This window comes from Ostrea edulis, chromosome 1, assembly GCF_947568905.1.
Source record: "Ostrea edulis chromosome 1, xbOstEdul1.1, whole genome shotgun sequence".
Lineage (NCBI taxonomy): Eukaryota > Metazoa > Mollusca > Bivalvia > Ostreida > Ostreidae > Ostrea > Ostrea edulis.
This window is the reverse complement of record NC_079164.1, coordinates 24,210,302-24,227,519: the sequence shown is the minus strand read 5'-3', so window position 1 is coordinate 24,227,519 and position 17,218 is coordinate 24,210,302. Positions and strand designations below refer to the sequence as shown.

The following is a 17,218-nucleotide window of genomic DNA, read 5'->3' as shown; positions in this document are numbered from 1 at the left end:
TTCATTATATACATATACCCAAATTTGAATCAAATCTGTTAAATTTGTTTTTAAAATCTACTCTAGAAACTGACCAAACTAATTAAAATTAGATCCTTTGATCCGCTCATGTATATCACTTGTATAGAAATATATGAAGGATCGTGGCAATGGTTTTTAAAAAATCCTGTGAAAAACAGAGCAAAGTTGACCCATTTTATTATACCCCACGCAACGAGTCCCTCTATTGATAGTGCAACTTCTCTGAGACCGCTCAACAGAATTTTGTGAAACTTTGTAGTTAATAAGGACACACTGTAATAGTGCATATTCCTGGGAAATTTTTGTGAAAGTTATGCCCCTATAGAACTTAGAATTTCGAGCCCATCTGTCCTGTTCTTGTCTGCACAGCTCAGAGACCGCCCTTCAGAATTTCATGAAACTCTTCAGTTAATAAGGACACACTGTATAAGATGTGCATATTCCCTAAAATTCTGATTCATTAATTTTTCTGGGAGTTATGCCCCTTATCTAGTTACATGTATGAATTATAGTTTATTAGGATTTTCAACCGATTGTCCATCAGTAATGCATAGCATTACCATTCATTATTTGAGGCATTGTCAAGCAATGTTTGAGCATGGGGTATGTGAGCTTGCTCACTCTTTCTTTCATTCTGTTCAGCCTCAAGTTGTAACAAAACAAACAGTTTTCTTTATTCCAGTGAAGCACTGTTAAATCACTTTACAATGAAAAGGGACAAGTTCTCTATTACCACAATTTAATCATTTAGTGCAATCTAACACATCAGCAAATATGTATTGATCAGTATACATAAAACAAATATTGATACATGTCCTTCATATGAATAAATGCTGTTTAACACATGCCACATTCACACTACAATATATGTACAATACTGCATACAATGTTTGAAGTATCAAAGTACAAATTAGGTAAAAATGGATAAAAATATAAGTACCAATCACTTTAAAGAGATATCAAATAGGAATGTGAGCTATACATGTATGTCACACAGGAACACATAAAACGCACTGTCACATTGAATTGTTCCAGTTTATAAGATCGCCTTCTCTAAACAGCTGCCTGTCATTCGTCGAGATCATGGACTTGATGCACAATGAATGCTGGGATTGTAAGTCACACTGGGAAATTATGGGATGCTGTGTCAGGTGGTATCTATTCGGATCATTCTTAACTTAAAATTGTCAGCCAGGACACACGCCGCCTCGTTGGATCCACCACAGTAATGGGAGGAAGAAAATACAGTCATCAGCTTGCCTTGCTGTTGTACCTATGGAAAAAAACAAATCTCAAAAAATATCACAGATATCATCATATTTTGTTAATTACGAAATAAATGTCATTTTTTAAAATACATGAGAGCATTAATTAGCTGCAACACTTTAGGCCAGTATACTAAGTGTTAGCACTTCATGAAAAGTATGTTGGTGTGAAGCAATGCAGTTCATACCCTCCAGCATGTATTTTTCAAACCTGAAATTTATTTTTTAAATTTACATTTTACTTTCATTTCTGTTGGAATTCCCAGCCGTTTAAATAGTCACTCATCTTTTCTGTCAATCCTATAACCTTTAAATAGCTATGTACTGTTGAATTTAATGAACTTTGGGCACATTTGTGTTTTAGATTCCTTTGAGTGGTTTTACTTGTTTGTTTTTCATATATTTAGGACGTTGTATGCTTGCATCATATTTTATACTTTAAATTGTCTTGATTTGTACTTTTTATCCATTATGACATAATGTTGCATTCATGCTTATATGTGTAAGGATTATTCGTTGTGTATTCTATGGGTTTTTTTTAAATTATCAATTGTAAATTTTAGTATGTTGTACAGCGCTTTAGAGTATTTTTAGATAAGGCGCTATATAAGTGTACTTTTATTATATTATTATTTATTATATTCATTAAGATTCATTTCCACATTGTTCATGTTCATGAGGAAAAGGCTATAATTTCAATCAGTAAAGATATTGAAAGAATGTAAATATATAGATGAATTTGCCTCTAGTGAATGGTACATATGCGAGTGTGATCATACAAAGTTATTAACAAATTATTAATGTTCGAGGGGGTCAATGTTCATGGGTAATCAAATATTTAGTAGTTCGTATGCATGGATTTTAAGGTTTAATGCCATTTTGAAAATATAAATCCTTTTACTATAAAACTATTGCAAAGAATCACTAGTTCGTGGGGACGTAAATTTATGGGTAAAACGTATCCACGAAATCTACGAACATTGAGCCCCCACGAACAATTCCACTGTAGTCGGATTAGGCCATAATAAAAAAATTTCTAGATTCTCAACCCCGCCCACCCAATTTTTTATTTTTTTACGGAAAAAAAAAATCCGGAAATTTTGCAATTCTTTGGTTTAAAACTACATCTCAAATATAATCGGCTTCAGTATTCAACTTGTCATTAAACTTCCGTTTTTATTTCCGCGATTGTCATTTTCTGTCAACGTGATCTTTGAAGTGGACGGAACACATGCAGAATGGTGTTTACAGTTTTGTGCATAAAGCAGGGGCCAAGAGTCATGAAGGACTGGTATGGCTGTGTAGTTAGAGATACATACACCCTACTAGAACTGTACAACGACTTTTATTCAGCCTGGGAAAATTGATAACACGTTTCCAATTAATTGATAACAGTAACACAAATAAATACGGAAGCAGCAGGAAAATCAAAGGATGAAAATTTCATGACCCACAGTGTACGGTTGGTGACAATTATTTCTTTTTTAGGATATTACATTTAATTCACACAAAACGCAGACGAATTGGTGTTGTCTACTCGGAGTACTATCAATGCTGCATTCAGTATTCTTATGTCGGCAGTATCAAAAGCAATCTGTGGATTCATTTATGATATGTTGCAACAATTAAGTCAAATAAACTACTGAATTAAAAAAGATGTGTTGTTATCTGTGCCATGTAAATGTTACATGAGTGCTTAGCCCATTTTTCGTGAAATAAAATATAAAAAAATAAATTTTGCCCCGCCACAATTTTTCATAAAAATTTGGATGAGAATCTAGGAATTTTCTTTTATTATGTCATGAAAGTTTTTCCAGTCTGTCACTCAATAATGACAAAGACATCAGCTCATTTGTTAAAAAACAAAATGCACTGTACATATTATCAAACACTTTAACATTTATACTTTGTCGGACTGAAACAGACACCTATTTGTACTTTAGGTAGTGTATATGTTATGCCTTGCATACCTGGAAGCCGTTTTCCTGCACCTCATGTGCTCTAATAACGTGAGACAGACCATTTTTATCCAAAAATGACATCAAAGCCTCACAGCTGAAAAAGTAAGCTGTTCCTCGTCTAGTGTTGTAAATAAATCCATTATGATCCTTTAAATCTTTAATGTTTTCTGGGGTCATCACATCCATGCTAGAATAAAGAAATATACATGTCATATAAAATGTAAAGGAAAATTGTACAGAATGCCAATGTGTGCTTATCATTCCCTTCACCTCTTGAATTTCATCTCCCTTTCACATAATTCAAGTGTTCAAAAATGACATCTATGTTATAAATTTGCATCTTTTGCTCCTGTAGCAAAGTGCTCATTTTCAGAATTTCAAATCATACTATACTTAAGTCTTGATACATGTATATGAAACATCATACCAAATCAACCACAATATGAACTAGGAAGAATTGTTTCAGCACACTAAAACTGATGTCTCCCCTTCCATTTTACACAGTTTTTTAAATCATCTTTCAGGGATCATCTTTAAAGTGGAAAATTAAAGACTTATGGTACACAACATTCGCCCATATGCATATGAGCTTCAAACAAGGAGTTTATGGGATGGACAATAAAAATTCTATCATTTGACCTTTACATAAAGGTCAAGGTCATCAAAAATGGCATGCGACACTCTGTCTTATGGTATACCAACATACCAAATATCAAAGGCCTAGCCTAAAATTCCATCATTTGACCTTTACATAAAACGTCAAGGTCATCAAAAATGGTACATGACACACTGTCTTATGGTATACCCACATACCAAATATTAAAGGCCTATGTCAAAAGACAAAAGTTATGGTTCGGACAAAACAAATGCCCAAAACATTGTATTATTTGACCTTAACATAAAATGTCAAGGTCAATGGTCATCACAAATGGGACGTGACACACTGTTTTAAATCTCCAATGAATCTGTTTAACTGATCATTGCCCTATATGCTTTATCAGCATGCAGTCTCCTGATTTAAACAGAAATGGATCTCCTACCTGACTGGATCACTCCACATAATTTCCCAGGCCAGGGGGCTTTCTATTTCTGGATCCTTCAGAGGCACTGGAATTTTGTTAATGTGCTCAATGTCAAAATCTGAGCAAGGTATGCCACCATGAACACAGAATATCTGTGAAAAAAGGAAAGATTAACTACTAAAAAAAAATTCCAGAAATGTAACATAAATACTAATATCCAAATGCAGGAGTGGAATTTGTTGATGAAAAAAAAAGACTAATTTCCTTACAATTCAATGTGAAATATGAAGCTGTTCTTATTAAGTTAAGTGAAGAAATACATTTACTAAGGAGTATAAAATGTGATTTCCAAACAATATCAATATTCATCTGGAAAGACTGGACACGCAACATGAATACTGTGGAATCATTAGAATTTGTGGCGGCTCAATTTTTGTGGAATTCATGGGTACCCCTCACCCATGAATTTACATCCTCAACGAATAAAGAAATTCCAGAGTTACCTTTCTTACAAATATATAAATCCACAAAATTACGTCCCCACAAACCTGTAAAAATTCAGCAATTCACGAAAATTGGCCCCCACGAATTTAAATGATTCTACAGTACTGAGAATTCTTCCGAGAGCCTGATAATTCACCTTATCATCAACTGTAGCTGCTATCGGCATAGCATCAAAACAATCATTGACAGCATCCCACACTTGTAGTCCAACAGACTCGCCAAATTTTTGTAGACACTCACTGTAACATACAATGGGATGATTCATCAAACACTTATGTAACAGCGATATCATAGAGAGTAAACAAGGTAAGAAAAAAACCAAAAAGGTCTCTGCAAAAAGGGGTATACCCCCTTCCCACTCAACATGGGCATTATAAAACACAATGTACAGTGTATTTTTTAAAATAATGTTGATTTCAATACATAATAGTAGTTATGTGCATACTTATGAGTCTTCAAATCCACACTTTCACAAGCTTACACATAAACACTCGTAAGTCTATACATCCTCACAAGCCTACACATTCACAACCTAACACATTCTTACACGTACATTCATGAGCCTACACACTAATGAGCCTACACATTAATGAACCAACACATGAGCCAGCACATTCAAACATTCATGAACCAACACGACCCAACACATATTCATGAGTCAACATATTCATGAGCCTACACGTTCATGAGTCACCACATTCACATATTCATGAGCCAACATATTCATGAGGCAACACATTCATATATTCATGAGCCAACACATTCTTACACGTACATTCATGAGCCTACACATTAATGAACCAACACATGAGCCAGCACATTCAAACATTCATGAGCCAACACATTTATGAGCCCACACACCCACATTCATGAGCCAGCACATTCACACTCAAGACCTGCACATCAATGAGCTTACACATCAACACTAGCCTACATATTTATGAGCCTAAAATCCACACACTCACACACCTACGTATTAGAAGTCAGCTGCCATTTAGCTACATCAACTTTGGCCTTAGCTTAATAGTCATTTTACTATATATACCTTCAAAGTCCATTTCAAGAGGATAATTAATTACTGCATTTGATTGATTTATGATACAAATTATTTTTTTTTTTTTTTGGAAAACCCTAGGATAATACCAACACTTACTTCTTAAATGAAAACATCTCCTGCACAGATCTCAATTCATGGTTTCCTCTTAAAAGATAAAATTTGTTCTGGGCAAGCATCTTCTGGGCAAACAAATAGGATATCACCTGGATAATATAAAGCATAATGGTGTTCACCATTGATTACTTTTCAAAACCTGGGGGTATTTTTTCCTGTTTAAGATGAAACAAGAGTGGATTCAAAGACCTTTTTTAATCCCAGCTCTTTGAATCAGATGTACACCTAACTTTTAATACCAGATTTATATCCGTGAGAAATTTTCCTGTCCTTACTTACCTCTATACCGTATTCCCCTCTGTCTACATAGTCTCCCAGAAACAGGAACGAGGCTGGGGTCAAGAGCGGACCCATCCTCCACAGAGCTTTCTCAAAACACACCAAATCTCTGTAGTTACCATGGATATCACCTACAAAAGCGAAGAAAAAATATACATGTAAAATCTATTTCATTCTAATACTATGGATGTAATTCACAAAAGCTATTCAACAGATAGTAGGATTAAGGTCTTATATGGCCCCCATTATATGAAGTAATTATGGACAAAAAGGTAGATCATTATTTAGTAACCAAGACCATGCATATCTCAAAATAACTATTAGTTTTCACATATAACATAATCCATGTTCACAGGAAGGTCACAAACTTAAAATTAAAATTAAAAATTTCCTCATTTTTGGCCTAAAATTGACAAGTCTGAGGAGTACATTTTACAATCCAATCACTAACAATTATCATTGTCTAGTATTTGGCAATGTTGTTGGGTAAATACTTTTGAAATATTGATTTACTTAACTGCCTGTTTTAAAAAAACAAACAAGGGATTTGCAGTGGTCGAGTTTGGTTTTATAACAATATCAATAAAATGGAATTTGTAGACTTACTTTCACCCTATTTCATGTTCAATAAATGACATGTGTATAGTTAACAATCGAAAGATAAATCTTACCAAGAATGTACACTGGTGATTTCAGCTTAACCAATCGTGGCTCCTGACACAGAGAATCTTTCAGTTCTCGACACAAGGTCAGCAGACATTTCGCCAGGGCATTGGTATCTACCTGTCCCCAGTCAAAGCCAGGCTGCATACAAGAAAAAAGAGTGATGCAATTCATTAACATACAGAGGAGTAGCAGGTTGACTATATACAGTGAACCCTCAGATATCCAGATGCCAGATATCCGGATGCCAGATATCTGGACACTTCATCTTCCAAACAATTTTTCTTGGGAATGGATTTTTTTCAACGTTATGTATTTTGTTATATGTTTTATATGAAATTCCACATTCTGGATCTGGAAGATGTTTTGTTTTACCACAATACATTTTCTCACCATATATTTTGGTTCATTATCCAGAATATTTAATTGGTCTTTTAATTGAGACACTAAGTGTTAATTGCCTGATCGTCTGTTTTTAAAAAAGGGGAAGGCACCATTACTTACTAGTAATTTGCAAGAACTTTCAACTCATTACCTCTACTTTTCATTTTGATTTCCTGTGTACATTATCGCAAATTTCTTTCAATAGGGTATCAGCTAATTATAACTCATTACTGCTACTCGCATACGATTCATATCATAGGTACAAGACACTCAAGTACACAAGTTAGAAGAACATAAGTTCTATTCAATAGTATTCACTCAATAAGTATTGTAGTATATATAGGAGAGAGGAGAAAATCTTTGGCTGGAGCGGGAATCCAACCTGGGACCCCTGCATTACTAGTCAGGTGCTCTAACCACTGAGATACCCAGGCCGATATCCATGGTCCGTATAGCCCTAACTGCTACAAACCTCCCTTCTTAACTTGTCTTTGCCCTCGAAGACACACACAACCCAGGTTCTTTTTGCCCCATAGCAGGACAACCTGCAGTACAGGGGTATTCAACGGCACCAAATTTAGTATATATAGGAGAGATTAGAAAATCTTTGGCTGGACTGGGAATTGGACCAAGGACCCCTGCATTACTAGTCAGGTGCTCTATCCACTGAGCTACCCAGGCCGATATTCACAATCCATATAGCCCTAATTACTACAGTATATATACATGAGTTCTATTCAATAGCCCTGTAGTCCGAGTAAAATTTTACACATTCATTCAATGAAATGGCTTCCATTGAAAAGTTTGTTATAAATCGTGGCAATTTAAATATAGATGGCTACAAATTCTGCATAAATAAGACCTGCACCAATGCTGAGTTATGAAGATGTGTCGAAAAAAGTTGCCAATGCTGATGCAAAACCGACTTGGAGGAATTAATGGTGTTAGCTGGCAATGTAGCAGTAATGTATACATATAAAATGAGTTCTATTTTTTATAGTAGTAATGTAAAACTTATACGGTACCAATTTTGATGCACCAGATGCGCATTTCGACAAATAATGTCTCTTCAGTGATGCTCAACTGAAATGTTTGAAATCCGAAATAACTATGAAGTTTTAGAGCTAAATATAGCCAAAACCAGCGTGCCAAAAAAGTGGAGCCAAATTCGTCCAAGGATAAGAGATATGCATGAGTATATAGCTGTAATTACAACTTTGAAAAAGTAGCATTAATGCAACACACCCTTAAAAAATTATCACTTGTGATCAATGACTCACTGATAATGATAGGGAATCAGCAATATGTGTGCACAAGATTTTCACTTGTCTTAACATGTGTTGAATTGTAAGGCATCATCAAAATGTGTGCACGAGACTTTCACTTGTCTGAACGTTTTTGTTACTTTTCCATATCAGTACTGTCGGTTAAATATGATAAGACAAATATTCAAATAGGTAGAATAATAACACTTATAATAATGGTTTACATACTAGTATTGCTATTTATAGACATGAATTAAGAATTTCATAGCAATCGTTCTCTACACACATTACTTTACATACAGATCAGAATGTTAATTTGATGACATCATAATACTATATTCAATAAATTTATACATATGCTATTGTGATTAACAAAACATAATAAGAGCATTACATGTCAGTTTTAGCTTAAACCTGATTTACTTGAGTGTACAACTTTAGTTAGAGGGGACTCAAAGACAAGCTTACTTGAGTAAATTCACTGCTTATCAATTGGTGTAGGGGAGTTCAGTCATTAGAAATTAGCAGGACAACATTACAATCATGGCCATGTAAACAGTGTTGCATCCAATGTCAGTCATCGCATGCTTTTCACTAGGTCTCATGTCTACATCATCAACCAAGAGAGTGCAAGTTGGCACATATTATTGTAATAAAATAAACAATACTATATTTAAACACTAGCACTATTACATAACACAATTGCATAGTACAATATCAACAAGAGGTACTGTGAGCAATGCTCACTAAGAATACCCCCCGCTTACCCCAATCTCCCAAAGGGTGTTGTTAATAGGTATAAATTACCTCTTTCCTGAGTGTAAAAATATGGTATGCCTTTGTAGAAGAAAATAGAAGATATAGTCCGAACACAAATCCATGGCATAAACCTATAATTTTGACCTTGAGATCAAAGGTCAAGGTCATAAAGAGGTCATGAATGTACATGACACATAGTCTCATGGTGATACACCCATGTCTTATGGTATGACTATGTCAAAACCCTATAATCAATTTTGACCTTGAGGTCAAAGTTCAAGGTCATATAGAGGTCATGAAGGTACCCAACACATTGTCTCATGGTGATACACTCATTTGTCAAATATGGTATGCCTATGTCAAAGAACAAAGAAGTCATGACCCTGACACGAATCCATTGTATAAACCTTTAATTTTGACCTTGAGGTCAAGGTCATATGGAGGTCATGAAGGTACATGACACATCGTCTCATGGTGATACACTCATGTGTCAAATATGGTATGCCTATGTCAAAGAACAAAGAAGTTAAGGCCCGGACACGAATCCATTGTAAAAAACCTTTAATTTTAACCTTGAGGTCAAGGGTCAAGGTTATATAGAGGTCATGAAGGTACTCGACACATCGTCTCATGATGATCCACCTGTGTGCCAAATATGGTATGCCTAATTCAGAGAACAAAGAAGTTATGGCCCGGACACGAATCTGCACAGACAGACGGACAGACAGACAGAATGATTCCTATGTAACCCCCTGAACTTCGTTTGGGGGGTATAATAACTGATCGTACATATATACAGTGTATATGTATATGCAATAATTCTAGTAGTGTTTATTGTACTGTCCTATTGTATTACAGGGCTATCAGGCTCTCTAAATTGGGTACAATAATTGGACTCATTGCCAATTGGAAAATGAGAAGAAAAAAAATCCCAATTACTACAGGTAATCTAAAATTCTCAATTTTGACACAATGTATTAAAGCAAGATGAATTTTTCAAATGATCACCTATTGTCAAAATACAGAGATTGATCGATTCATTGATGTTTTCCGCCACACTCCACAATTTTTCAGTTATCTGATGACGCCCAGTTTTTTATTGGTGGAAGAGAGAACCCCGATACAATGTACCTGGGAAGAGACCACCAACCTTCTGAAAGTAAACTGGGAAACTTTCTCACTTACCGGCGTGAGCGGGATTCGAACCCGCGCCGACAGAGGTGAGAGGCCATATGATTTTGAGCGTGATTACATTTCATGTACTTTGTTGGTCATGGGTTTACTGAATGAATGTAAATGAGTGAGATTATATGTTGGTCTTTACTTTCAAAAAGAGAAGATCTCTGATTCAATGGAAACAAACACCTAAGTGATATTGTATGTCAATTGAAAAAATTCCCCATCTGAACAAAATAATAATGAAAAATTTCTCAATTGAAAGGGAATGGGACCATATCCTATAATTTGTATTGACAGCTCAATACTATACAATACTGCTTAGTGTATTTTAGTAATGCTCATTTTATTTAAACAATGGTTATGTAGTAGTGTTAATGTATGTCACAGTATTCCGTACAAAAAAGTATTAATGCAGCATTCTTCTTTATTGCCATTGAAGGGTGTATACATGTATATAGAAAAAGTAGAGGTAATCCAAATACTTCACTTATCCGGATGATTTGGCGGGAAACCACACCGTCTGGATAAATGAGGTTACCCTGTGAACTGGTACTTCAATCTTTTAATGCAATTCACAAGTAAATTTTACCTTTGCTGCTCCGCCATTATCTCCCTTGATAGCTCTCTCAAAATATCTAAGACCCGTCAACATTTCGTTAGGATGAGATCTCTTTGAAATAAAAGTAAAATAACACAAAATTAACAATTATCTCTATAAAAAAATCTTTTTTGATTTACTTATACACTATACATCAGTTCACCAATGGTATGTGAAAGAACACAAGAGTTCATGTAACTGAGTTCAAGTCAATTTACCTTCCAAAAAATTTAATTTCTTCATATATTTGACGTAAACTCTACTTCTACTATGTTCAATTGTTTTTAATCATATACTTATAACTGACGCTTACTGCATTGAATGAGTCTATTGATGGCATTCTCTGAAATCGTGAAATGTCTCCCTCCAGATGGCAGGCAGCACTTTCAGTCACGGCCGAGGTACCTGAACAGACAGATTGGAATTAGGCTAGTAAAGACAATTACATCAAAGCAATGCCTAAACACCAGTGAAAACAGCGTAACACAACTTTTAATGCCTTGTTGAAGAAGTAATATATATGTACCTTGTAAATCCCATAGTTTAACAACATCTGATAACACCCCTGTCCGTCGCACTTTGACAGTATGTGTTGCCAGCTCATATCGGATCTGGTTGTTGAATCTCCCAGCAGATAGCGGACGACCCTCGGGGTGCTTGAACACATCCATTTCAGTATCTGTTAAAAAATAAGAGCCACACGGGCCACAGTGTTACAGAAATACCGCTACCGCTGAAGCTTGGAAAACTAATAGGCATCCAACGATAAACCTGCCACTGAAAAGTTGTATACTATGCACAGCTTAAGAAGCTTACTTATATTTTAACAGTCTAGCATTATTTTTCTGCTTTGGAAAGACTCTAAAGAATCCAAAATGAAATCTTAGGACCTCTGCTGTTGACCCACTCTGGCCCCGATGGTCATGATTCAATTTATACTACCTATACATACTAAAATATTATTTTGCAAAACTGCATGGCCTTGCTGTTAATGAAAAGATTTTGAAAGGTTTTCTATGACTATTTACTAAAGATTTTCCGTAATATGTAAACCTTTATTAAAGATTTTTCTTGTTATAATCTTATTTAAGACTATGAGCCCCTAATGAAGTATTACTCTTGCCCATGCAAGGGTCAAGGTTTGAACAAAATTGACTTGACACTACATAAGAATGCATGCATATTATTTTGCTAAATGTTGCTTTTCATAAGAATATATCTAAAAGATTTTCACCACACAATCCTATGTAAATTTTGAATCCCTATTGAGGTCCAAATCTGACATCAAGGAACTTTGATTTGTACAAACTGAAGTTTACAATTCAGCCAATGGTTCTTTTTCCCCCCCATCAATTAGCCTAATAATTGAGAATTTTTTCTATTTTTTCCTACACGAGGACGCTTGAAAATCGCACACTGAAATGAAAATTTGAAGTCATGTTGCTTTAAAGAATACATTGTATCTTATGCATGTTTCCTATATATTCTAGGTAAGACTTTGTATTCCTTTTTGGTTCCATCATGACTATTTGAACAATTTGTATCTGCAACTATATAATGAAGCTATTGAATAAATTTTGTATTTTCTGACATTAAAAAAGATTTTCAAATAACAGCATTTTGTACTATTCTCTTAATATTTTCCATTGGGAGGTTTGACCCTTCACTGGATACAATAATTTCCTTCACCCAAGGTTATTTTGTTTGAAATTGATCAAATGGTTTGAAGAAAAAGTTGAAAAAGACAACAGATAATAGACAGATGGGGATCAGATAAGCATGTGGGCATACATTCATGACATCACACTTTCAATACTAATACACATCACTGTTTAAAGCATGACCTTTAAATGGGTGTCACAACCTTCTAGACAATTATTGCTAACTTTCTGTTTTCAAAACTCCTAGTACATGTATTTCAAAGATTTTATATCCTGAATCATCATCATGAATCCATAACAACCCCTGCTGCAGACAAGAAGAAATAGCTGCAGCTGTACAGGACTGTGTTTACCTGTAGTGTTTAATTTCCTAGGTGGGGATAATTTGACAGAATCCAAAAGTTTGGGGCGACATTTCTTTAAAGGTGGTTCCATGGTCTCGTCTGTGTGATTCAAATGATTTTCACCTCTGTAAATACATACAGATTCAGAAGTAAAACAACTGTAAATATGTACAGATTCAAAAGTAAAACAACTGTTAACCACATCACATTTCTTCTCAGTTATATATAACCATAAATTCTTTTTCTGTAAAACTTAATTTTGTAAGCAATCCATGGCAAAAATATATACAGTAAATTGTGGTACCTAACTTGGTGTTAATTTGAATAATTATTCAGTTTGACTAGAATTTTATCTATTTTTCCTCATTTCAAAAGAAAAAAAACACTTGCCCTTTCAGTCCCGACACACACGACTGAGGTAACCTGAATAATACTGAAGTCCCTCGGAATTTTAGCTGCCCTACTGCTGTCAAAAACTCTCCCAGGGGAAGTCTGTTCTTTGTCTCATTTCCAAACAATCTTTAAGTACATATATACAGCATTTTACAACAAGACAACTAAATTCACATTGTAGATCTTTATGTCATCGCTGTAATTTATTATTCATTATTAAAGGAGATCACCAACTTTACCCTATGGAGACCATGTACTTGCCATTTATGAGACAACTTATTTGTGCTTAAAGAGACCACTTACTTGTACTTATTGTGCATCAGAAGACCACTTATTGTGCATCAGGAGACCACTTACTTGTGCATTAGGAGACCACTTACTTGTGCTTGTGTTTAAGGAGATCACTAACTTAAGGAGACCATTTACTTACTTACGAAGACCACTTACTTACTTAAGGAGACCACTTAACGTATATACTCACCTATAAGTCAGTTCGCCTATAGGTCGGTTGTATATTTTAAGGCTACTTTGGAGGGATATGCCATTGACCCACTTATAAGTCAATCGGTATAACTTTTTGCAAGAATCGGTTGACAATTTCAAATCAATGCTCTATTGTTCTCACCTCTGATTTAAATAATATTTTGATAAATTTTCTCAGCAAATTAATTTTAATAATATACACTTAAAATGAATACACTCATTAAAATTTGTAAATACAGTCAAACCTGTATTAAGAGACCGTCCAACGGAGAATGGAAAAAAGGTCACATATGACAGGTGGTCTCTTAATACAGGTTGCCTATTTTCCGCAGTTAATTGATAAAATTTCGCGAATGATTTGTACAATGGAGAAAATGACTACACGTATTTGGAATTTATCACTAAGAATTTCAATTACGGTTTAAATAGTTGTAAAATAAAATTAATAATACACTGTATTTAAAAATGTAGAATGCAATGTGTTGTATCATAATTTATTATTCATGAAAAATTACATTTAATCGGTTTAAGAATGATAAACATGCATTTCATATTACACATTTACATGAGATTTAAATCTCATTTATGAACTGCATGTACATTTTCTAAAACTTATTAACACTTTGTTGTAAAGAGTATTCATGTATAGCCTACTTGTTCACTGTAACTAAAAAAATGCAGTGCTTGTGGTAAGAAAGCAAATGATGAAGTGTTGTGTCTCCTTTTGTACAATACATGCTGGAAATATGTTATTCAATTTGAGAAACATTACCTAAATCACAATATCCATTGTACATGCACAGCAAATCTTTTAAGCTTTGAACTAATGCAGGCAACTTTCTTTGATTCCCTAATCCTTGATTTTGTTAAATAAACAACAACTTGGGTTTTATTAATTAACCACACAGGGTCGTGAGTTGACAGATTGGGTATCATAATTAATTCAGAGGGCCTACTAAACAAGATCACCGCCAAACTATGGGTTATAAAACGAAAGTATTAGGGGCGATAATTCCCAAATTAGTCGTGCGTTTGAAAACGAAAGTGTTAGGGGCAATAATTCTCAGAATGGTCGGCTCAACCAAAATTGAAAGTAGTAATCACGGTGTAATCGAAAAATGTACAGTTGTTAAATAGAGGTAAAATTTTGTGAAAATACACGAAAAGGTTGTAAAAATCATGGTCGTTGGTCACGTCAGACAGGTGGTCGTTTAATACAGGTACAATATATAGAGTAACGTCTTTGGGGGGGGGGGGGGGGGACTTTTTATGGTCACATACGACAGTGAGTCGCTTAATACAGTGGGTTGCTATGGCAGTTTTGACTGTACTTGTACTTTATGCATAATATTAGAATACATAAATAATATAATATATCAAGTCAATGTTAATCATAATAATCGTCGGAGTACAGAGTTATTTTAAAAATAATACTATACATAATGCCATCCAGAAAAATACTATTCTTCTTAGGACACACCTATAAGTCGGATAGAGAGTTTACCAAATTTTAACTCCCAAAAATCTGACTCACAGGCGAATATATAAAATACTTGCGCTTACGCAGACCACTTACTTACTTAAGGAGACCATTTACTTACTTAAGGAGACCACTTACTTACGAAGACCACTTACTTACTTAAGAAGACCACTTTTAAGGAGACCACTTACTTACTTAAGGAGACCACTTACTTAAGGAGACCACTTACTTACTTACTTGTGAAGACCACTTTTAAGGAGACCACTTACTTCGCACTTTTCTGGGCATCCTCAGTTACAGCTTCATCGTCCAGAGATAAACCTTTGATTTTCCGTATGTCTCTAACCATACATCTTATATAAAAGAAAATCAAATAGGTGAAAATCAGTCCCAAAGAGTTGAAATGATGCAGGTATTCATGAATATCACAAAGCAAATACCCTTCATTTCAATAACCTGGATACAACTACATGAGTTAATATAAAATCAAACAATTCTGCTTTTATTATCTAGATATACAGTGGAGCCTCGGTAATCCGGACACCATTAATCCGGACGCTTCACCTTCCGGACGATTTATGATTATTTTGCATCATTAATCTGGAAATTCGCGTTCCGGATCCGGCGGACGGTCGCTTTTTACTACAAAACGTTATAATGCATTGAAAATTGTAGCGTTAATCCGGACGGTAATTTTTTTTAGGGAAGGTCTGTGTCGGACAATTTTAGCATGGCGTAAATTATAAAGAAAACAAGCCAAACTGTCTAATTGAAGCGATTACCTGTACCCTGTCAACACCTCCCTCCAATTAGGTGGTGTGTGATGATAAGTCCGTAAGATAGCCGTGACGTGCCGATCGAGACATTGTATTGCCAATTTTCGCACATAAGATCTTTATTGCGTGTAGTGTTGAATTTTGTAAATAAATCTGTAGCATATTATTTTATAGTCTTGATCAATACCCTAATAGTATTAATAAATTAAACATACCGTAATGATAATTTTTTTTTAACTGCTACACATATCAGTTGTACTGATTCGTAAATTGATATTGGCTTATTCAAATCTAAAGAGTGTAGATTATACTTCTACATTCTGGATTTTATACTGTTGATTGGCGTGAAATATGCATGTATGTTCATGCACATGTATATGTAGTAAGTTTTTAACGTTCAGAATGTCACTCATGTAGAATGTACCTGTGTACGATTGTTTCTTGTTACGATGTTGTAGAGTTTTATTGCTTTGAATTTTTAAACTCTGGGTAGAAGTGAGAAAATTACCATTTTAAGGAAAATGACAATTAAATTCTGTATGTACCTGTAATGCTAGTTTCACCCGAGTTTTGTTCCGTTATTATCGCATCATGAAAATAATAGGTGCGCGTGACTAGATCAAAGCAGTAGTAGGTCTTGATATTACGAGCTTAAATGATTTTGTTCTCCCGATATTGTTTTGGATAATTATAGAATAAGAAATATAAACTCTGGCAGACTGAATTTTGGTTAAAGATTGTTGTCAACTGACATGATAATCACGAAATTCTTATATCAACTTTAGACGATGAAGATTGTATTAACAGACCACCGAACCAGTGAATCGTGACAGATGGAAATTACCGGCCTCTTTAAGAAGTAAAAGTGTGATGAAATGTTTGAAGTGTAAATGATTATGTTAGTTACTAATGATTTATTTACTTATAGTTACATAAAGTGCTTCATTATTTGTTTTAGTGCATACGGTACACATTTTTGTATATTTATTTGTAGGGATCATATGTATGTA

General features: G+C 34.6%; 1 protein-coding gene across 2 annotated transcripts in view; it reads right to left on the bottom strand.

Moving 5' to 3' along the window:
* Positions 1 to 746: 746 nt before the first annotated feature.
* Positions 747 to 17,218, bottom strand: part of LOC125663764 (uncharacterized) — a 36,324-nt gene continuing 19,852 nt past the window's right edge. The window contains exons 7-21 of one of the 2 annotated variants that reach the window (XR_007365642.2): positions 15,702 to 15,785; positions 13,467 to 13,595; positions 13,086 to 13,201; positions 11,598 to 11,750; positions 11,385 to 11,476; positions 11,063 to 11,143; positions 6,895 to 7,027; positions 6,224 to 6,354; positions 5,927 to 6,033; positions 4,910 to 5,012; positions 4,288 to 4,421; positions 3,257 to 3,434; positions 1,927 to 1,973; positions 1,522 to 1,573; positions 1,157 to 1,294 (exon numbers count right to left, since the gene is read on the bottom strand). Coding sequence is in view for 1 of the 2 variants with exons in the window: in XM_048896114.2 (XP_048752071.2) it covers positions 1,169 to 1,294; positions 3,257 to 3,434; positions 4,288 to 4,421; positions 4,910 to 5,012; positions 5,927 to 6,033; positions 6,224 to 6,354; positions 6,895 to 7,027; positions 11,063 to 11,143; positions 11,385 to 11,476; positions 11,598 to 11,750; positions 13,086 to 13,201; positions 13,467 to 13,595; positions 15,702 to 15,785 (1,567 nt within the window). In the remaining variant the exon portion in view is untranslated. Of the gene's footprint in view, positions 1,295 to 1,521; positions 1,574 to 1,926; positions 1,974 to 3,256; positions 3,435 to 4,287; positions 4,422 to 4,909; positions 5,013 to 5,926; positions 6,034 to 6,223; positions 6,355 to 6,894; positions 7,028 to 11,062; positions 11,144 to 11,384; positions 11,477 to 11,597; positions 11,751 to 13,085; positions 13,202 to 13,466; positions 13,596 to 15,701; positions 15,786 to 17,218 lie in introns of both variants that reach the window. The other variant, XM_048896114.2, reaches the window with a different exon arrangement.